At 59.8% G+C, this 20,663-nt stretch overlaps 2 protein-coding genes across 4 annotated transcripts; one reads left to right on the top strand and one right to left on the bottom strand.

Annotated features, from left to right (window-relative positions):
- The first annotated feature begins 155 nt into the window (after window positions 1–155).
- Window positions 156–7,084, top strand: PDYN (prodynorphin). 2 transcript variants are annotated; one of them, XM_058035964.1, is made up of 3 exons: window positions 156–2,442; window positions 5,226–5,373; window positions 5,586–7,084. In XM_058035964.1, the coding sequence occupies exons 2-3, from the start codon at window positions 5,245–5,247 to the stop codon at window positions 6,141–6,143; spliced, it is 687 nt and encodes a 228-aa protein (XP_057891947.1). In that variant the 5' UTR covers window positions 156–2,442; window positions 5,226–5,244; the 3' UTR covers window positions 6,144–7,084. The 2 variants fall into 2 exon arrangements, with proteins under 2 accessions (XP_057891947.1, XP_057891948.1); XM_058035965.1 differs by having other exon boundaries at window positions 156–5,373.
- Window positions 7,085–7,893: 809 nt separating this feature from the next.
- On the bottom strand, window positions 7,894–18,759 carry LOC131090533 (tyrosine-protein phosphatase non-receptor type substrate 1-like). 2 transcript variants are annotated; one of them, XM_058035958.1, is made up of 8 exons: window positions 18,386–18,759; window positions 11,889–12,248; window positions 11,368–11,679; window positions 10,907–11,254; window positions 10,549–10,647; window positions 10,126–10,147; window positions 9,713–9,752; window positions 7,894–9,054 (listed from the first exon to the last, which is right to left on the bottom strand). In XM_058035958.1, exons 1-8 carry the CDS (start codon window positions 18,456–18,458, stop codon window positions 8,800–8,802), a joined length of 1,509 nt encoding a protein of 502 aa, XP_057891941.1. In that variant the 5' UTR covers window positions 18,459–18,759; the 3' UTR covers window positions 7,894–8,799. The 2 variants fall into 2 exon arrangements, with proteins under 2 accessions (XP_057891941.1, XP_057891940.1); XM_058035957.1 differs by having other exon boundaries at window positions 10,126–10,150; window positions 18,386–18,758.
- Between the last annotated feature and the right edge of the window lie 1,904 nt (window positions 18,760–20,663).

The following is a 20,663-nucleotide window of genomic DNA, read 5'->3' on the forward strand; positions in this document are numbered from 1 at the left end:
CCTCGGCAGAGCTTGTACCAGCTGCAGGGGCGATTTACCGCGCCCCAGAGCACGGGGAGCCCTGTCTGCTCCGGGGCAGGGTCCTTCGGGGGAGCCTGGGGGCTCAGGGACAGAGTGGCAGCGCCGTGTGACGCCAGCTGGCATTAACTCCCACTGCTTCCGCGGGTGCCTGGCACGCTCGGCCCCCTCCTCGCCGAACGCGCCTTTCACTCATGTAGTTGGGAAAAGTTAACTTTTCTATTACCGCACATTTCACTTACCCAGGTACTTAATTACCATTGTCCCAGGGAAATGTCAGTGTGACTCAGAGACACTTTCCCATTAGGAAGAGACAGATGAATATTAAGTTGAGTTGCTGGTGGGTGGGCTGGCTTCCAGCTCCTCTCCCGGGGGACCCTGTCACCCTCCACGCCCTGGACCCGTGCAGGACCCTCTTACCCAGCTCAGTGGATCGGTGGCACTTCGCTCTGGGCACCGGAGTAATTCGACCTCCCACCCGGAGCAAAGGGAAGGAGCCTCATTCCAAACGACTTTTCCCTCTGCGTCCTGGGGATTTGTTCGATCTCTAACACATCTCCCTCGTGTGCAATTACCCTCTGCGGGGAGGTGACTGCACCCCAGGCCGCTGGGTGCATATATACATTTACACATATTGATATAAAAATATTGGCTTTGGTGTAGAAATGCTCCACCCCGCCGTGTCTGTGGTGCCCGCACGGCCATCAGTCCCAGCAGCAAGGGTTAAACTGCCCGAGGGCTGCCCACAGCCCCTCGCCCGGGGTGCTGTGGTCGTTTGCAGATGCGTTTTGTTCTTCTCAGCTTTGTTCTGTGCCTGCCCAGCCCAGCACAGCCCGACACAGCGAGGCGGGGCCGTGGCCGCCCTCTGCCCCTGCGGGGCCTGAGCTCCATCCGCCCTCGCTGCAGCGCCAGGGATGGAGGGGTGGGTTCCTCCCTTGGCCCTGAGGGGGCTGCAGGGTCTGCCCTGCTTCCTTGGTCCCTCCGTGTTGGCACAGCCCAGCCCGGATGAGTTAAAATCCACCTCCAGACAAAAGCCTGGGGTCCCGCCTGATTTTCAAGGATGCCGACGGACCTGATCACCAGCCCTGACAGAGAACCACGGGCACAGGTTGCCGTGGCTGCCGGGCGCCCAGCAGAGGGTCCCAGCCGTGTCGATGGCCCCCACTTCTCTCAGCAGTGCTGGGAGGGCTGAGCAAGGGGGGCACCAGGTCCAGCAGCTGGTGTTCGAGCTGGGAGAACAGCAGGTTGCTGGGAAACATCCCTCTTGAGCTCCGATAAAAATAGCTCCATCTTCAAGGCGAGAGGACTGGCTGCACTGCCAGCGGCGCAGGGGATGTGTCTGCACCCTCCGGGGTGTGGGGGCCGGTGTGGGATGTCCTGTGGGGTCTGCACCTCGGACCCCCGTCCCCCATGTCTGTTGTGACGTGGTGCAGTGGGACAGAGCTGCAGGGGATCGGGGATTGCCCGTCATTGCCCCAGTGCTGTTCGCCTTTATCCCCAGATCAGACTTGGAAATGTGTGAGAACAGGAATCAGGGCTGAGTGGGGAAAGTAGGGGTGTCTTTTTCCCCCCACCCAGCTCCCCTGCCTCTTTGGCTCGTCTCAGTGTTTGCCCACATGAGGAGGGGGTTCAGGGAGATGTGGAGCTTGGCTCTGAGCCCTGGCATTGCCGAGCTTGGGGGGTTTCTCTGCAAAGGCTTTTTCACTGACAGCAGCTAGGCTGGGTGGGTTGGGACATCCCTTTCCCGGGGCATGAAGACCCTCTCTCCCTTCCTGCAGCTCTGGATGGGCTCACTTGAGGACAGTGCCTCTCCCCAGCCTGGGGAGCAGCGTGAGAGCAGGTCAGGGATTCACCTGTCCCCCTCCACCCTTCTTGGACATCATTTGAATTCGGTGCCCAGGGGATTCACACCCCCAGCAGCCAAACCCCTCTGGGACACAGCTGTGAGGGAAGATGGACAGACCTCAGTCCTCTGCCACCTTCCTTGTCTGGGGCAGGCGTTTCAGCCCCGAGGACCGAGGCAGGGCACGATGGATGTCTCCGAGCAGTAGTGGGATGCGCACCCCGATTCCCGGGGCGGCCGGGGGCTGCGGGGAGGCCTCGGCGGTGCGGGCGAGCCTGCTGGGGAGGTGGCGGGGATGCTGCGGGGCTGATTATTCACAGCTTCCCTCGCCCCGATTGGCTCTGCCGCCGCGCACAGCCGGGCCCCGCCGCAGGAGGAGACTCCGTGGCCATAAAAGCGGGGTGAGAGGCAGCCGGCGGCGAGTCCGGTGGGCAACCGGGGCGGCACCGCGGGGCCACCTGCCACTGTGGCCTTGCCACCGATGACTGGCGCAGCCTGACGCCCGTGGAGGGACAGCCACCGGCCACGAGCCGTCCTGACTTGGCGAGGCGGGTGCTCGGCGGGACGGGGAGCAGCGGCAGGTAGGGCTGCCGGGGGTGGCATCCCCCTTCCCTTGCGAGGGCACCATCAGGGCATCGCTCTTGCTCCCCAAAAAGCGACAGTTTAAGAACAGCACTGCTGAGAGTGGCTTGTGGTTGGAGTTGTGTTATATTTTGGGGAGCTTCCACATGGCTGTAGGTCCCTCCTGTCCCTTGAGTGGTTTCAGAGCCCGTGAGCAGCAGTCCAGAGCTCTGCTGGGGTTCATTTCTGTGCTGATGCTGTGCCTGCCATCCTGGCAGCAGAATCACCCAGGGCTTGGAGGGGCAAAGGGAGTGGGCAGAGAGGATGGGGGGTTCTCTCTCCCCCTTCTTGGCTCAAGCAGCAGTGTGGCTGCAGTGCTTGAGTGATTCTATTCCAAAAGTTACCAGCTTTTTTTGAGAAGCCTTGTCCTGATGGTGTTTCCAGGAAATTTTTGGAGGTGAGGAAAGGAGATGTTGGAAGGTTGATTGTTCTTCTCCACCAGAACTGTGTGCAGGACCCAAACCTGTGAAACTGGACCTGTGTGGGAGGGGGGATCTGCTCAGTGTGGGAGAGCTGTTCACATCCTTTGTTAGGTATAATCACAGGTTAGTCAGGATGGGGCCAGTCTCTGCTGTCCAGTACACGCAGTCCTGATTCCTCATCCCTCCTTGGGTCACCAGCTCTGTAACTGGCCCCTGGGGTGCATGGATGATGCTTGGGGGTTTTCCAAAGCAAAGCCTGGTATTTGAAGTGGAAATGGGACAGGGGAGGAAGGGAAATCAGCAGGCACCTGGTACAGGTAGGATGTGCTGAGAGTGGCCACAGAGGCTGGGACTCAATGCTGGCATTGCCAGACCCTGCCATGGTCCTTGCAAGGTGTTCCTGCAGGAAGAAAGGCTCCGGAGCCTTGGGCTCCTGCAGGTAACGCAGGATTGAGCTCGAACTCTGCTTTTCTTCTTCCTCCCTTTGTGTTCTTTTCGCTTTTTCCTCTCCGCTGCTTCTTTCCTCTTTTGTCCAAAGCCCTTTGTTTTCTTCCCCTTTTCCTGCTCCCGTTTTGCCAGTCCTCCTCACCCCAGCTCCGGGAGCAGGCAGAGCACTGCTGGGACATTTGTGGCACCACCTGGACACGGTACATTTGCAGTGGGGTGTCCCAGGGTGTCCTTGGCCACGCCGTGCTCAGGGAACTGCAGCTCCCCTGAGTGCCATCAAATCCCCCGTCGGCAGCAGGGTGACAGGGATGGGACACAGCGTGTCTGGAATGCCAGAGGTCTGAACTGTGCAGTGTCAGACAAACCAGCATGGGAACGTGCCCGGTGCCGTCCCTGTGTGCTGCTCTGGCGGCACCCACGGGCACACCGGCAGCGGAGGAGCAAGGGAGGGGAGCGGGTGGGGAAAGGGAAAGAAAAGGTTCCCGGCGGGGCTCGGCGAAGCAGTTATCAGCTCTTTATCGGAGCTTCATTCCCCCTGGAGCTGCAGCTGGCACCTACCTGTGCGGCGGGCACGTCCTCGCTCCTCTCTGCGGTCTCGGTGGCCCTGATGCCATAAGGGACTGTCCCTGTGTCAGAGTCCAGGCTGGCTGAGGTCCCACCGTGCCCCTGCCATCCTGGGCAGCTGCCATCCCGTGCCCTGCCACACTGCCAGGGCACTGCGAGGATTCACGGAGCTGCTGGCTGTGCAGCCAAGGAATGCAGACAGCTCGACACACGATGGTGCAGATAATTTAAATTAAATTTTAATCCAGCATGAATTAATACTGTGGCATTAACAATTCTTCATCAGTACCAATTACAGTACATTAGCTGCTACTGCTGGAGAGCACAATAGTCTCTAATATGCGTCATTAATGTGTAACAGATCCCTCTGGGTCATGCCTTACCCACCCTAGATAAAAGCAGCAATGGAGGCGGGCAGGGGTTTGCAGCCAGTGCACCCCTTTGGGGCTGGCTCTTACTCCAGGGCCATCATGGTCCCAGTGGCACCGTGATCCTGTGGCACTGCTGCTGGGGTTGGCAGGGGCCCCTCCAGCCTCAGCCAGGGTCAGGTTTAGCACTGCCACCTGCAGAGCCCCTCTCCCAGCTGAGCAGTGTCCTCGTCCATCCACAGAGGCCAGAGGCTCTCAAATGTCTGGAGGATGGCAATGGTGGTCTGCAGGTAGGCTGGAACCCAGAGTCCTCCTTTTCCCCTTCTCCTGATGCACCAGCCCAGCAGACTTGGTGGGTGGGAGGGAGGGGAGATGAGGCTGCCCTGGTGTGGGGTACAGCAGCCTGGGGTGAGTCCACACTGGGCCATGGCATCCCCCCATCCACCTGCCACCACAGCTCCGTTTGCTGGGGCTCTTTTCCCCAGGGCCAAGGGGAAGAGCTGGTGATTCATCTGCCTGCGCCATGCAGACGTGGCAACCACAGAGAAACCCAGTGCTGGGGGAAAAAAGGGACTTTTCTTTTTAATGGTATGGTAAGAGATGGAGAGGAACTGAGATATGAGATGAGATGAGATACGAGATGCAATACTGTGGTCCTGCCCACACTGACTTGGTGGCCACCAGGGGCTGGCAATGGCTCTGGGCTTGTGCCAAGGACCAGGCTGCAGCCAGGGTAAGGGGTCCCATCCTGTGGTGTCCTTGCTGGGAGCAGCACCCACAGGTGAGTCATGTGGGAGTGGGCACAGGCACAGGTCCCTGTGTATGATCCCAGGAGCAGCTCACAGATGGAGGTGGTAGGTGCCCAGTGCCTCTGGAGTGGTGATGGCCCCCAGAGCTGGCACAGGGATGGTGACAGGCTCTGTGCTGTCTTCCCCTCTCCAGGCAGCGTCTGCAGGGCGAGATGGCACGGCGGGCACTGGCGCTGGCACTCTGCCTGTCCCTGTCTGCGGTGGCATCTGCCGACTGTGTCACCCAGTGCTCCCTCTGCGCAGCCCAGAGCCGCGGTGCCGAGAGCAGCGTCCAGCCCCTGGTGAGTGCCGGCCCCACGGGAGCCAGGGAGCCACAGCAGTGGAGTGCCACGGGTGCAGGGTGGCAGAGCTGGGTGGCACCCAGGTGCTGGGGTTGTGCAAATTTGGCTTCTCACTGAGCTGAGCAGCACGGTGGGCACGGACCCCTGGGCTCGGGGTGGGGTGGGAGGAAGGCAGGGGCTCACCCCGAGCACCTGTGGCCGCTGTTTTACAGATGTGCCTGTGGCAATGCCAGGGCTCCTTGTCACCCGGCCCCGAGTGGGAGATGTGCAGGAAGGCGCTGGCGCTCCTGGCCCCGCTGGTGGCCCTGGCTGAGGGGACAGAGCCATCCCCACAGGAGGCAGAGGAGGATGAGGCAGAGCCAGAGCAGGCTCTGGGCGCTGCAGAGCTGCCACCAGCGCCGGCCAAGCGCTACGGGGGCTTCATGAAGATGATGTCCAAGGCGAAGCTGCTGTCCCTGCTCCGCGAGAACGCTCACAGCAAGGGCGGCCTCAGCAAGAAGTCCGGGGGCTTCGGCCGCAAGCCGGGCGAGCGAGCGGCCCCCGAGGACTACCCGGGGCCGGCAGGGGACGGGGATGGGGACGAGGAGCCCACGGGGGCCGAGGGGCCGGAGCTGCACAAGCGCTACGGGGGCTTCCTGCGCCGCATCCGGCCCAAGCTCAAGTGGGACAATCAGAAGCGCTACGGGGGCTTCCTGCGGCGGCAGTTCAAGGTGACCACGCGCTCGGACGAGGACCCCAGCGCCTACTCAGGGGAGGTCTCAGACCTATAGAGCCAGGCATGGCTCCCCGCACTGCCACTGCCACCCCGACCGTGCCATCGCCCCCAGCCCTGTCCCCTGCCCGGCCCGGTGTCACCCTTGCCTCATTCGCTCAGGGGACCGTGAGTTCCGTCCCATTGTCCTTCTCTGGTTCACCTGCCCATCCTGTGTGCACGAGGGGACAGTGCCACTCCGGCTGCTGGTGGAGTGGCTGTGGCCCAGCCCAGGGTTCCCGGGAGTATTGCTGGGGACACAGATCCTCCATCCTCCCGTGGCTGCTGGAGCACATCAGGGTCTGTAAACCACCAGAGCTGAGCTACAGGGCAGGGGGCTCCGAGCACTGGGAAGGATGAACCAGGGCAGGACCGGGGAGGCCACGGGCAGAGGTGGCTGGTGGAACCACAGCACCATCACCAGGTGTTCAAGCAGTGCTGAGCCCAGCCCTCACTCCCCTCCCCGAGCCTCTCACAGTGTCCCACCGATCCCAGCACCCTCCTGGTGCCCCTGGGCTCCCCCTCCAAGAGCGACTCCAGAGGCAGGGTCAGCCCCAAGCCCCAACACCCAACTCCCCCCGCAGTCAATAAAAGGCAGATGCCAACGAAGCTGAAGCCATCTGGGTGCTGAGTGTGCTCTGCAGGGCAGAGCAAGCACCCCAAACTGGGGTGCCCAGATGGGCCAGGGGTGCTGGCTGTGAGAGCTGCAGGCAGCACACGGTGGTGTCCTTCCTGGGCCATGGGTGCCAAAAGGAATGTGGGACCCCACACACCTGTGGAGCCATATCCTGGGGGTGACAGGGCCATCTCAGCTGAGCAAGCCATGCTCAGCCTGCTGCAGGGGTGTGTAGGGTGCTGGCAAGGGGAGACTCCCTTGGGAATCACCACTGCTGCCCAGCTGGGAAGGGGCAGTTGTGCTGAGGGCAGAGGGCAAACTGTCCCTTTTCTGCTCAGTGACCCCTCCAGCAGCAGCTCAGCACCGAGGAAACCCAGCCTGGGCAGCAAGTTCCCTTTTGAGTGTCTCTGTAGCCCCACATGGCAGTTCCTGGCTCTGGCGAGACAGTTCATGCCCCAGACACAGCCCAGGCACCAGCTCCAGCTTGGGAAAGGGGGGGAGGTCACTGCAGAGCACTGAACACTCAGCTCACTCACAGAACAGGCTGGAGCCAGCAGCCAGCCTGCCTGCACACCAGTCTGGGCACCCCAGCTCAGCTCCCTGCCCATGGGGTGCACTGCTCCCCTCCCTCATGGTGCCCAGGGGAACCAGCACCACAGCCCCCAGCCCAGCCTTGACCTCCTGCCTTCTCTTCCCTCCCTCCAGCTCACACGACAGGGCTGTGCAGGACGAGCCCTCCTCTCCTCCTCCCTGCAGCACACACAGACCCCCAAGCCCACCCTGCAGCCCCAGTGCCAAGGTGACCCCCCTGAGCACAGGGACACGCTCATGTGCGGGAGCAGCACAGGACTTTTCACTTTTATTATAAAAATATCTTGCAAGCAAAAAGAAAAAAAAAAAGAAAAAACAACGACAAAAAAATGTCTGTACAAGCAGTCACATTGCTCCCAAAGCACCCCAAGGACCCCAGGTGCCCTCAAGCCCCCTGCACTTCCACTGCTGCAGGAGCCAACAGAGGGTCAGACTCCACACGGTGGCCCAGGCAGGGGGCACAGGGAAGACATTTGTCCCCACGGGCAGGCTGGGGGGAGCCTGCTTGGCCCCCAAGACAGAGCTGGGGTGGGGGGAGCATAGAAGTCTCTTATAAACTCTGTAGGGTTTGGGGGATTCTTTACTGAGGCCTCGGTCTTAATTTTGCACATCTTATTCTAGTGTTAAGTACACAGCAGTACACCCACGTACAACACAAAACATTGGGGGTTTCAGCTCTAAAAATTAACAGTTACATGTCAAACAGTCAAAACATGTTACACGGTACCTGCGGGGAGCTCCCGGGGGGAGCCAGGCTGGGGGGCCCTCGCACGCTTTGTACAAGCCTGGGGCAGCGCTGGTGGGTCCCAGGGCAGGGCAAGGCTGAGCACAGGAAGGTGGTGATGATGATGAGGAGGATGCTTGGTGCTGAGGAGCCAGACCTGGAGCTCCCCTGGACGGCAGGGCGGGGGCCTTGGCTCGTTGGCCTTCCAGCCTCTTGGCCTTGTGGCGAGACAGAGGTCCCGCAGAAGGGACACTTGGGAAGAGAGGCGGACACTCGGGTCCTTCCTTTAAAGCCAGAGTTTGGTGTCCAGGCGTGGTGGCAGAGCCCCAGAAGGCAGTGTGGGGGCCCTGCTGGTCCTGGGGAGCCGTGGGCCAGGCAGGGGCATCCCCATGAGAGCTGGTGTGGAGGCACTGTACCTGTCCCCTCAGCCCAGCTGGAGCTTCCCAAGGAGCTGCAGCTCCGCTGGCTGAATCTGCTCACGGGCAAACCCGGCACACTGAGGTTGAGCAACCCTTGATGGGGGTCCTGAAGGGATGGAGCTGGCAGCCCCAGGACCAAACTGCCCCCAAAAATCATGTCTCTCTGGATGGGAGAAGACCCCCATAAGTACTGCGGGCTCCATTTCCATCCTAAAACACAGGTACCGCAGCGCATCCTCACATCGCTCCCGCTGCTTCCAAGAGAACAGTCTTAGGGAGGAGCAGAGCTGTTCCCGGCAGGACAGGGGGTCCCTGCAGCCACTGCTCACTTCCTGGTGATCTGGACGCTGGCATACTCGGAGCCAGCCTCCTCGGGGCGCGGGGCCGGCCGCTTGGGCGCCTTGCTGAGGTGCACCATGTCCAGGTCGGCGTAGGTGAGGTTGTCGTCGCCGTTGGGCGCCTGGTTGCTCTGGATGCAGGCGTACTCCGACTGCTGGCTCATCTCCACCATCCGCCGGATGCTCTTCCTCTCCTTCTCGAAGTTCAGGTCCGCGTAGGTCAGGTTGTTGGGGTCGGATTCCTGCGTGAGGCACCAAGAGTTCCTCCTCTAGAACGATGCCCCTGGACCCACAGCCCTGTTCTGGAGTCAATCCCACTGCAGCTCGGCCTGGGGCACCTCAACCTTGCTTCTATGGGGGAACAATGCCAGCAGCCACCACCCTGAAGCCATGCTCTACCCCATGCTATAGCTTCACATCGTGAGCCACCCCATCACCCTGCTCTGGCTTCAAAACCACTGCCACAATTCCAGAGCTGTCACTGAAGCCACTGCATCCCAGCAAGGCCAGACTGCCCAGTGATGCCCACGTGGGAGCTTGCAGAGCCTGGGTGGGATGGACAGATTGCTGCTGATCACGACTTCGCTCGTAGCTGCGTCACCAAATGCAAAATAACTCCACAAATAGCCTGGCTGGCTATCGCACAGCTGGTTCTCCAGGCAGCACCAACCCAGACTTTACTGGGAGGAGAAGAAGAAGAAGAAGGAGAAGGAGGAGGAGGAGGAAGGGTGGAGGCAGAAAAGATTCTGGGAAGTGGCTATCCTCTTCCTGGGGCAGCCTCTCTTCCACCTCTGGCCACAGAGTGGAGACACTGAGATGTTTCACTGAGAACCACCACCCTCCACTGCCATCTCCAGTGGCTCCCAGCCGCCCTCCCTCCCCAGTCCCAGCATGACCCACCTGGGTCGTGGCCTCACTGCTCTTCTCTGGCTCATGTAACCTGGAAGGAGGGACAAAAACAGTCAGATGGATGGAGGGTCCTGTTGCCCTTTCCCTGGGTGATGGAGGTCAGATACAAGCCAAGGTCCTTGCAGCTGCACCCAGCAAGACAGGTCCTGAACATTGGCTTGTGCTGGTACAGCTGCCTCTCTGCTGGCCAGAGACCAGCTCCCACCATTCTGCTCATCCCCACCACAAGCAAAAAATCCTCAGAACCCCAGCTGGTGAGATGGGCAGAGACTGTGCTCCTGCCTTCCCCTTCACAAGTTTTGGGGATACAGCTCTGTCCCAGTCCTGAGGGACTCTGTGGGCTGGAGGTATCCAGCTCAGAGTACCCACAGGTTACCCGGTGACTAGAAGAGATTTGCACTCACCTGGCAGACGGTGAGCTTTTACCTGCTGAAAGAGAAGGAAAAAATTAGGGAAAAAATAATTCAGGAAACAAGATAAACGCCCCATTTCCCTGGGCACAGAGAACACATGCAGAGACTGCTTCAAGGACAAGGACACATCTTTTCCCAGAGGCAAGTGCTTGCAATTCCCTGGAGTTTCAATCAATTTCATTCAGGACTGCTCCTGGGGGAGCACAGGAGGTGCAGGGCAGGATTTAGACCAGCCAGAGTTTTCCCTGCAGCCTCAAACAACCTGGGCAGCTCTATCCATCACCCCACTGGGCAGGACCTGCAGCTGCACTGCCAGGAGTTATTGTCCAATGGGGCAATGTGAAACATATGGGAAAGAGAGGAAAAACGGGGTTGGGAGCAGCTGCCTCCCTGCCCCACACTTGGCTCCCTTACCCTTGATCTGCTTGGTCCGGATCAGGTACAGAATGGCAGCCACCAGCAGGGCCAGCACGGTGCAGACCACACCCACCACGATGTAGATGAGCATATCATCTGAAACATCAATGAAAAGGTCACCATGGCCCAGGAACGTGGTACCACCCAGTCCCAGCAGCCTCACAACTGGGACTGGCCCAGTGATGCATGAAGCACCAAGGGGGACAGCTCAGTGCCTGCCACCATCACATCCCCCAGCCCCCTGATATGGAGATTTGGTCCTTTAACCAGATTTTGACTGGGGCTTTGAGCTTCCTCAGGGGTGACACCACACAGCCACCCTGCCAGGCACCCCATCCCAGCAGCTCTGACACACCTTTATTAATCTGGAACTCGTTGCTCAATCCCCCCAGGGTTGGGTTGGAGATCAACAGGACGGCTGAGTCGTTGGCAGGGGCCTGGCCGTCATGCACCACCCTGCAGGTGATCGTGGACCCGTTTTTCTCCTCTGTCGCTTGCACCTCCACCCGGCTGCTCAGCTCAAACAAGCCCCGGGACACCTCCCGTGGCCCAGAGAGGTTCTGCCCCTTTATCTCAATCCCATTCTCCAGCCAGGAAATGGACACATTAGCTGGGTAAAACTCCTTCAGGAGGCAGGTGAAGGCCACGGTCTTGTTCACCTCAGCGGGGCTCGGCTCAGCGCGCACTTTGACGCTGGGGGGAACTGGGAAGAGAGGCAGAGCTCGGTGTTTGCTGTGCCTCACAGGGCACCCTGCCCTCCTCCCAGGGACCCCAGCCCCACAGAGCAGCACCCCCATGCGAGCCCCCAGCCCTCACCTCTCAGCACCCTGCTGAGCTGGAAGCTCCCTCGCAGCGGGGCCTGCAGCGTGGGGTGCGTCACCTCACAGGTGATCTGCGAGCGGGCATCGCCCTTCTCCAGGGTCACCTGCGCTGTGCTGGACATGTTGTAGGTTTTCATCCTTGTCTGAGTGACCTGGGGTGGCTGAGCCGTCATTGAGTTGTCGTTCTTGAACCATTTCACGTCAATCTTGTCAGGAAAGAACCCTCCAGTCGTGCAGGTGAAAGGCACAGAGTCGTTCGGCCTCGCTCTCTGCTCAGGCCCGGACACGAGTGGGCGGCTGGGTTTGGCTGTGGGGAGAAGCACGGGGCCCTCAGACCGGGCTCTGCCCCCTGCCCAGCCCTGGGCCTGCCTGGAGCAGAGTCTCACACAAGGGCACAGGGATGGCCCATGGGATCCTCTCCTGGAGCCGCCCTGAGCCCCTTCCCCATCCCTGCTCCAGCTGAGCAGAGCCCGCTGGGTGGTTCCCAGCAGGAGCTGCTCCAGGAGCCCCACTCACCTTGCACGGTCACCTCGGTGCCACTGCCACGCCTAAACACCTCATCATCACCAAAGGCACCCTTGACAAACTTCACACAGTAGTAGGTGCCCATGTCCTCAGGCTGGACGTTCCTGATGTGGATGGTGAAGTTTGTGTCAGACCCACGGACTGCCGCCGTCACACGGGAGGAGGGATCCGCGTTATTCTGGTCATAGACAGTCTTGTTCCCACTGCCCCAGCCCTTCAGCCACATCACAGAACCTGGTCCAGCAATTCCAGATACAGTGCAGATCAGGGTGAGATTGTCCCCCGCTGTCACTGTCACCTTGGCCTGGGGCTGCTGCAGAGTGAAGCCCTGACCCGCCTGGGCATCCACACCTAGAGAAAAAAGAGACCAAGTCTTGCCTGGCACCACACATCCAGACTCCTGATGGTTCTCCCAGCCCTGGGACAGGCTGTGCACCCCAGGTGATGGGCTGTGGCCACACTGCTCTGCCTGCAGGGCTTGGCAGCAGAGCTGGACAGAGCTTTGCTTGGTGACTGTGCTGAGCCCTGTACAGGTGGAGCACATCCCAGCTGCCCATGTCTCCAGCACGCTGGGCTGCCTCCCACAGCCACCTGGCTTTGTCAGCCAGGAGAAAGAAGCTCACAAAACGAGGTGCTCCAAAGAGCCAGCTCCCATCACCAATGTGACACTGCATTTTCTATCCTGAATCTGTCCCATTTCTGCATGGAATCCCAGTCCCGGTGATCCCAGCAGAGCACAGCCAATCCCCCACCAATGCCAGCCAAGCAGGTGCTGTTCCTGCTCAGCAGCAAGCACAGGGAGACTTCACCTTTGGATCATCTCCATTCCATTGGTCCCTAACCCAGTCACTTCTGCCACACCTCCCTGCACAGACAGACAGAAACATCCCAGATAACCCTCACTACACACCCATGGGTTACCCAGGGGTTAATTTTGTCAGTGCTTCCTATGCCAATATAGTTATAGCAACCAAATTCACATAAGATTTCAGTCCTGGTCACTGCCTAAAGAACATTTTTTTAAGCTGCATGGGGAGAGAAGTGAGAGAACCAATTTAGATCCACCTGCTGGTAACAGGTGGCTGTGGCACCCAGAACCAGTGTCACGGTCACACAGAGATCTCAGTGTTTGAGCAGGTAATGCTGAGCAGCATGGGGAGCACATGGACCAGCACCCCACATCCCTCACAGCAGAATCATGGAATCACGGAATCCTTTAGGCTGGAAAAGCCCTAAGATCACTGAGCCCAACCATTAAGCCAGCACTGCCAAGCCCCTGACCAAACCATAACCCCCAAGTACCACATCCACACATCTTTTAAATCCCTCCAGGGATGGTGACCCCATCACTGCCCTGGACAGCTCTCTTACCCTTTCAGTGAAGAACTCTTCCCAAACATCTAACCTAAACCTCCCCTGTACAACTTGAAGCCTCCTGTCCTGTTGTTTGTTATTTGGGAGAGGAGAATGACCTCCACCTGGCTACAGCCTCCTCTCAGGGAAATCCAGGACAGCAACTCGTGCCAAGGCTTCCCTTGGGACCCAGCAGGACAATCTCTAGCTGGATGCTCCCAGGAGGACCTGCTGCAGGACAAGCTGCTCTGACCCCTCTGGCCACAGCTGGCTGTCACTGAGACCAGAGCTGATTTTTGGCAGCTGTTAATCCCTCCTGACTCACAGCGGTATGTGCTGTACCCACAGATGTTTTCACTGTTGCACTGTGTGTGGAATTACTCAATCTCCATGGTCAGAATTACCAGGAGCAGTTTCTCCAGACTGCCCCAGTTAAAGGCTTTTTGCCCAGGGCATCAGTCCACAGCATCCTCAGCCAAAACCTTCAGGCCTTGGTGTTTCCCTTTGAAGCCATGTCAGGGTTAACGCACCAGCAGCATTCAACATGAGAACAAGTTTTTCCCACAAAACAAGCACAGAGGGACAGAGTTGGTTTATGTCACGTCCAGATGAGTCATTCACTCTGAGACTTAGTCCTGCACCTGAGCAGTGGTGCCCTGGGCACCTGCAGGACAGCCCTGTGTTTCTCAGATGACACCAAAATTGTGGGGAGCAGCCCTGGAGCAGAGGCCTCGTGCACTCCATGTGCTGAATGCAGCACTGACACGGGGCAAACACCACCAGATCTGCTTCTGTGGCAGCTCCTGAACTTCTCCATCTCCTGCTGCCGAGAGACCTTTTGCAAGAAATGGTTGAGAAACACACAGAGGAAGTTCACAAGCACAGAAGCATCATCACATCATCTGTCTCATGCCAACCCACTGCACGTGGATGTGACACAGGCAGGGACCAGGCTGCCACAGGCACAGAGACTGGCACCCCCAGCCCTCCCAGGTACCCAGGGGGCCACAACACCAAGCTCCACCACACTGGGCAAACAAAGCTCATTAGCAGGCAGCACTCAGCACAGCAAGGGACACGTCCCATGTGCGGCCACAGGAGCAGGAAGCCAGGGCCACCCCCCCACTCATTCTGTGCCCTGTGATGAGTGAGTTACTCACTGCTCCCCTCTGCAAAAGCAACTTCTGTGGAGTGGTTACCCCCATGAGGGTCCCCTGCACCGGCCCCACACAGCCCAACCTGAGCCAGCCGAGCGCCTCCTCCTCATCCTCCCTCTCTCCATCTGCCCATCTTCCCATGAGGCACATGGTGTGCTGAGGGGGACAGCTGGGCAAGTGCCTGCTTTGGGGCCCCAGAGCTGACCCCAACACCAAAGAGCGTCAGGGTGGGCACTGCTCAACTCCAAAGTTCATTTCTTGACTGCAGTGGAACATTGAGCTGAGCGTGGCTGGGTGCCCTGCCTGTGGCTGGCAGGCAGCAAGGGCTCCCCACCACCTTGGCACAAGGGTCCTCCCTTCCTGGAGCCGTAGCGATTTACCCCTGCAAGCAGCAGGGATCTCTCCCAGGGTGCAGATTTGCAGCCACAAGTGGAAGGTCTGTATGCATTCCACAGCCCGAGCTCACATTCCCTCCTCACCGGGGCAGCAGCGTGCCCGCCTGCCCTGCGCAGGGATTAGCAGGCACAGAGCGTGCTGGTGTCCAGGGATAGGATGCAAGGTGCTTTCCTGACTGCTGCTGCTCCCAGAGGATCGAGGGGAAAAAGGGCTTCACTGGCAGCTCTTGGTCACTGCACAAGAGTCACACCATGAGGCTCCAGGCAGCCCCTCAGACAGGACTGAAATGGGGCTTTGGGGTATTTTCCCACATGTTCTGCTCTGCTGCCTCGGAGACCCTCACCCAGCTCTGCTCAGACCACCCTGTTCTGATTTCTGCTCTATGACACACAAGCTCCAGCCAGATCCACCACAAAACACCCCAACCAGGAGCAGCTCCTGGCTGAGGAGCAGGAGTCCCAGCCAGACCTGGCTCCTCCACCTCCTGCCTGCATCCATCACCCCAACCAGGACCAGCCTGACCCCTTCCTGCTCAGAACGACCCCAACACCCTGCAGCAGGCTCAGAGCAATGCTCCCACCCCTCCACCCCAAAGGGAAAACACAAAGGGGAAGTCGGCAGAAAACCCCAGAATACATTAGTTAGAAAATGCAAAGTTTCCACCAAAGCTTCTTTCCTCTTTCTCCCGGAACACAGCTTCTCCTCACATGTAGCTGATCCCTTTCCTTCCCCTTTTGAGGTGCTCACCCAGTGGGAGTGGGAGTGAGAGCCCAGCCAAGCTCCCTCCCAGCAGCTCACGATGTGCTTGTGCGCCAGGAGTGGGACATTCAGGGGCTTCAGGCCACAGAAACATGAGACACGACAATTTCTCACTGTTTCCCTGCTTCTCCCCTGCTGCCTGATGACACCTTTTTCCTTAGATTTCAAACCACTAGGAATTGGAACACGATCCTCTTGCCCCCAAGATCATGGGGAACTTAGGTGCTCTGACCCTGTAATCTGTTCTATCCTGCACTCCAGAATTAGCCAAGGGTTTTAGAGCCCTGAAAAGCATCACCTGACAGTTCCCACGTAGGTGGGAGCACCCTCGCAGTGCAGACCCAGAGCACTTCCAGCCCAGAGCAGAGGCAGGAGCACGATCTAGCAGAGCCTGCCTCCTTCCCCTTATTCAGTTTAATTTGGGAGCAAAATAATCCCAGCTCTCGCTGCAGTGCAAGTTTTCCATGTCGGTGACACATTTTTTTCTATATTCCACCTTTTGAAGTATTTGATATTGAACAGATTGCAAGAGGCCGGGGTTTAATTCAGGAGAGGCTGCTTGGATGCTTCCTGGTAAAAATAGATTTTTTTCCTCTGAAGGAGCTGGGTGAGGAGCTCCGGGATGGCTGCGTGCTCCAGAAACAACGTGCAGCTGGTCACCGGCATCCCAAGCCCCACAGTCACTCACTGAAAGAGCAGGCCAACGGGCAGGGGAACCCCAAAATAATCCTGCTGGAATTTCACCTGCAGCAGGGCTGCCAGGGGCGGAAACTAACAGGTGCTGCCTATAAAAGGCCTGGAATCTGCTGTTCAGGGAAGGCAAGGAGAGCCCTGGGGATAGCTGCTGAGCCCTGAGCAGACCCCAGGGCGCTCAGGGAGGGCTGTAGTAAAGGCTGTGCTTCACATCCGTGACATCAGAGGAAGCCTCAGCTCACAGGCAGCCTCCATTTCCAAGCTCCCCTCCTCCAGCATCAGCAGAAATTCATCCCAAGAGCCAGAGCCCCAGCAGGAAACCGAATTCCCCTTTGGAAGAGGCTCCGTGAAGCACAGCTGAAACCCTCAGTGGGGACAGACCGGCCTGGAAGGGCTCTGCAGGGCACAGTTCCTCAACGGGGCTTTGCTGTTTGGTTTCCCACATCTCACTGCCTTTGCCCCACAGGAAGGTCTCCTCCAGGACCTTTCATTTTCCCCTTCACTTCTGCAGAAGCTGTCAGAACAGCCGGCAGTGGGAGCCTGGGCCAACTCTGCTGGAGTTCAGCTCAGTTTGAGCCACGGCCCAGGAGGGATTCGCCATATGGAAAAAAAAGACGTGCACGTTTGCACCTAAAATCAGGGATGCAAACCACTTCAAAACACCAGGGTGGTTTTTTCCCATGGCTGGCTCAAAGAAATGGGGTTCTTACTCCAAGACCACATTTAATTAAGTTCAGGAGCTTTGCTGGAGCTATTCTTTCACGCAGGAAATCACAGTGGCTCACTGGGAAGCCGCGCTCACCGCCAAAGCCTTCTTGGCTCTCGGCAGCCTGAGTTTTCAGTTTGGGGCCAACTCTTCTCAGTTGTGATCAGGCGACTCAAAGCAAGGAGCGTTGTGCTGAAAGCATTTGCTTTCTACCCAAGTTTGCATCCAACTCTTTGCCCAGGCAAAGCTTTGATGGTAACTATTTCAATGGGCTCGGGAGAATGTGGGTTTCCCCCGCGGAACCTGGGCTGGGCTGTTTGTAGTGGGATCTGGCTGGAAGGGATGGGGTTGGAATTGAGCAGAAAGCTCAGCAGCGAGATGCTCCTGAAGATGCATCATTACTGCTGCAGGTTTGCCTCAAAAACCCCATCCCTCTTTGGCAGGGAGAGCAATTCCTTCGAAATCACCCAAAACGAAACACCCTAGAAAGGAAGCATCCTTGAAAGCAGCAGTCAGCACAGGGCTTGGTTCCTGGTGGGATGAGAGACTTCCCGCTGCCGGCAAGGGAAACAGCCAAGAGTGGCACACTCTGACTGGTCCTTTGCAGTGTCCCCCAGCTTTTATAAGGGACTGGTGGAGCCATGTACCCCTGGGAGGTCTGGGGCACCCTGAGGCGACACAGGACTACACGGCCAGAGGTGCTGCAATTCCACCGCCTCAGTGCCCAACAGCTGAGAGCCCACTGTGGGGTGAAGCAGGAGGGCAGCAAGGAAAACAAGTTCTTGGCAGAGAAAACAGTCAGCCCTCACCGAGCCTCCCCATGCCCTCTCCACTACCATCTCCAAGTGGGAATTCCGGCTGCTTGCTGAGTTTTGCCTCACCCATAGCTGGCAGGGGGTGCTCGCAAATGGGTGGGAACAACATGCCTCTTCATGCCCCTGCCGAATTCCCTGCCTCGCTGGGAAAGGGCATGTCTGCCTGCCTTGAAGATGGGTTGGGGAAGAGGCAAGGGCCCCGCGGGAGCCCCTCGGCCACCGCCGCTCTCTAGGTCACCGCAGAAAGGTCAAAGCAACCGTGCGCGGAGAGGCGGCGTCATGTCGGTACCGGAGGTGTGCGGGGAGAGGATCGGGGCAAACGGGGGACAGGGCAGGGAGACAAGGGGGGGACAGGGCAGAGGAGAGGAGCAGGGAAAAGGGGGGAAACAGGGGAAGAGCGGGGAGAGGAGCTGTGTGGGAGGGAAAGGTGGAAAACAGGACAGAGGAGGCAGGAGCAGGGGGGAAAAAAGGGGGTAAACAAGGCAAAACAGAGGAGAGGAGCAGCGGGAGAAAAGGGAGGACGGGACAGAGCAGGGCGGCAGGGTGGGAAGGAAAGGGGGGAACGGGGCTAGGAAAGGAGCAGGAAGGCAGGCAGGAGCCATGGCTTACCGGGCAGGGCGAGCAGCAGCAGGCACGGCAATGCCCAGGCGGCGCGGCCGGGATCCCGGGGATGCGGCTCCATCGGTGCGGGGAGCGGAGCCCGCGGCTTCAGAGCGCGGCCCCGCGCCCGGCTCGGCGGCTGGGTTTGATAAATAAAACAAATTAAAAAAAAAAAAAAAAAAAAAAAAAAAAAGGCAAAAGAAAAAAAAAAAAAAAAAGCAAGAAGAGCAGAACTGCAGCTGGCGAAGGAAATCGCCCTTCTCAGCCCCAAAATGAGGAAGGAGGCCGGGCTCCCCCCGTTCTCCCCCCGCGGCGGGCGGGCAGCGCACACGCACGCACCGACACGGACCCGCGGCCCCGCCGCGCCCGTGGGCACCGGAGCGGGCTCGGGGCCGCTGACGGGGCCGCCGCGGCGGGGCCCCGGGCGGGCGCGTGCCCCGGTGCCGCGCGGAGCCGCCTCCCCCCGCGCCGCGCCGCCTCCGTTGCCGTGGTACCGGGGAGGGACGGAGCCGGCCCCAGCTCCGAGACCCCCTTCGGCTCCCAGCAGCCCCGGTGCGGCGCCGCTTCCCACCGCGGCGGGGGCGCAGCCAGCCCCGCCCGCCCCGGGGCAGAGTCCTCCGGTCAGCCCGGTGTGCGGCTGCCTTAAGGTGGGCTGGGAGGGGAACCCCGGCACCGGCCGCCAGCAGCCCCGCGGTGCCCGGTCCCTGCCCGCCGGGGCACAGCGAGGCGGCTCCGTGGCCCCAGGATGGGGGCTGGGGATCCGCTCACTCGCCGCAGGCTGCCGGTGTAGGCAGCGCTTGGGCACGGCCACAACACACAGCCCTGCATCCCCGAGCTGGGACTGGGGACAGGAGCACACAGGGACCACAACACACAGCCCTGCATCCCTGAGCTGGGACTGGGGACAGGGGCACACAGGGACCACAACACACAGCCCTGCATCCCCGAGCTGGGACTGGGGACAGGGGTACACAGGAGCACACACAGCCCTGCATCCCCGAGCTGGGAATGGGGACAGGGGCACACAGGGACCACAACACACAGCCCTGCATCCCCGAGCTGGGACTGGGGACAGGGGCACACACAGCCCTGCATCCCCGAGCTGGGACTGGGGACAGGGGCACACAGGGACCACAACACACAGCCCTGCATCCCCGAGCTGGGAATGGGGACAGGAGCACACACAGCCTTCGCGGTCCTGACCACACACAGGGGCCACCTGGGCTGAGCCAGGACAGCCCGTGGCAGAGGCACAAACAGCACAGCACAAAGCTTTGGGGTCCCAAGTGCTCTCCCAAGGGACAGGTGAGCCCATGGCAGAGGCACAGGGGGTGTTTTGTGGTGCCACAGGGACAGGTCAGCTTGGCCCACGGGGCTCAGGGCCAGGAGGGGACATTGGTGCAGCACAGACAGGCACAGGGTGGATGGGGAGGGAGAGGAGATTCCTGCACGGCACTCTGGGAGAATGGGGACATCCCCGTGATGTCCCCTCCGAGGGAGCCTGCAGCAGGCAGAAGCAAGACTCTGAGGACAAGGCAGCTGGAATGGTAGGCAGGGCTGAGGAAGAGGCTGTCGGGGTGTCAAGCATCCGTGGGATTCGTGTCCCTGCACCGCCCTGCTTCTCCCTGACACCAAGTCCTTCCCACGGGAATCACAAGGACACATTCTCCACTGCCTGCACCTGTCACAGCTTCTCACACGGCCCAGGGGCACTTCAGCCAGGCCAGGCCAGGTACCTGGGCTGCCAGGTGCGATGCTGGCAGCTCCCAGCACCACCCCACTGTGCCCTCCGCCCTGGCAGGGACGGGGCAGGCGCTGCAGAGCAGGAGCTCCCAGCCCACGCAGCATCACAGCTCGCACCATCACTCTGCACACTGGGCCGGGTCCCCGAGGACAGCGTTGGGTGCACACTGGAGGACCCGCTGCCGGCTCCCCCTCCTCCTCCTCCTCCTCTCCCTCCCTCTGCAGGCAGCCGCCAGGGCTGTCGGTTTTATTTAGAGCCTCGCACAAACACAGCCGAGATATCTGAAGTGACTTGGCACCATCAATCTGCGCACGGCGTCCGCCCGCGCATCCCCGGCCCCGCCAGCCTCCCCCTCAGCCCCAGCTACGCCCATGGGGCACATCCAGCCTTAATTTAGCGCTGCTGGGACCGGGAACCACTCCCCAGGCTTCTGCACCCACCTCCCTCTGCCATCCCCTGGCAGCTGGAGGCTGCACTCAAGCGTTGTGGCCAGTTCTGATCCCGCTGGAAAAACTTTTGTGGCCAGCAGCGTTGGTCCTGGAA

Source organism: Melospiza georgiana, chromosome 17, assembly GCF_028018845.1.
Source record: "Melospiza georgiana isolate bMelGeo1 chromosome 17, bMelGeo1.pri, whole genome shotgun sequence".
NCBI classification, from domain to species: Eukaryota; Metazoa; Chordata; class Aves; order Passeriformes; family Passerellidae; genus Melospiza; species Melospiza georgiana.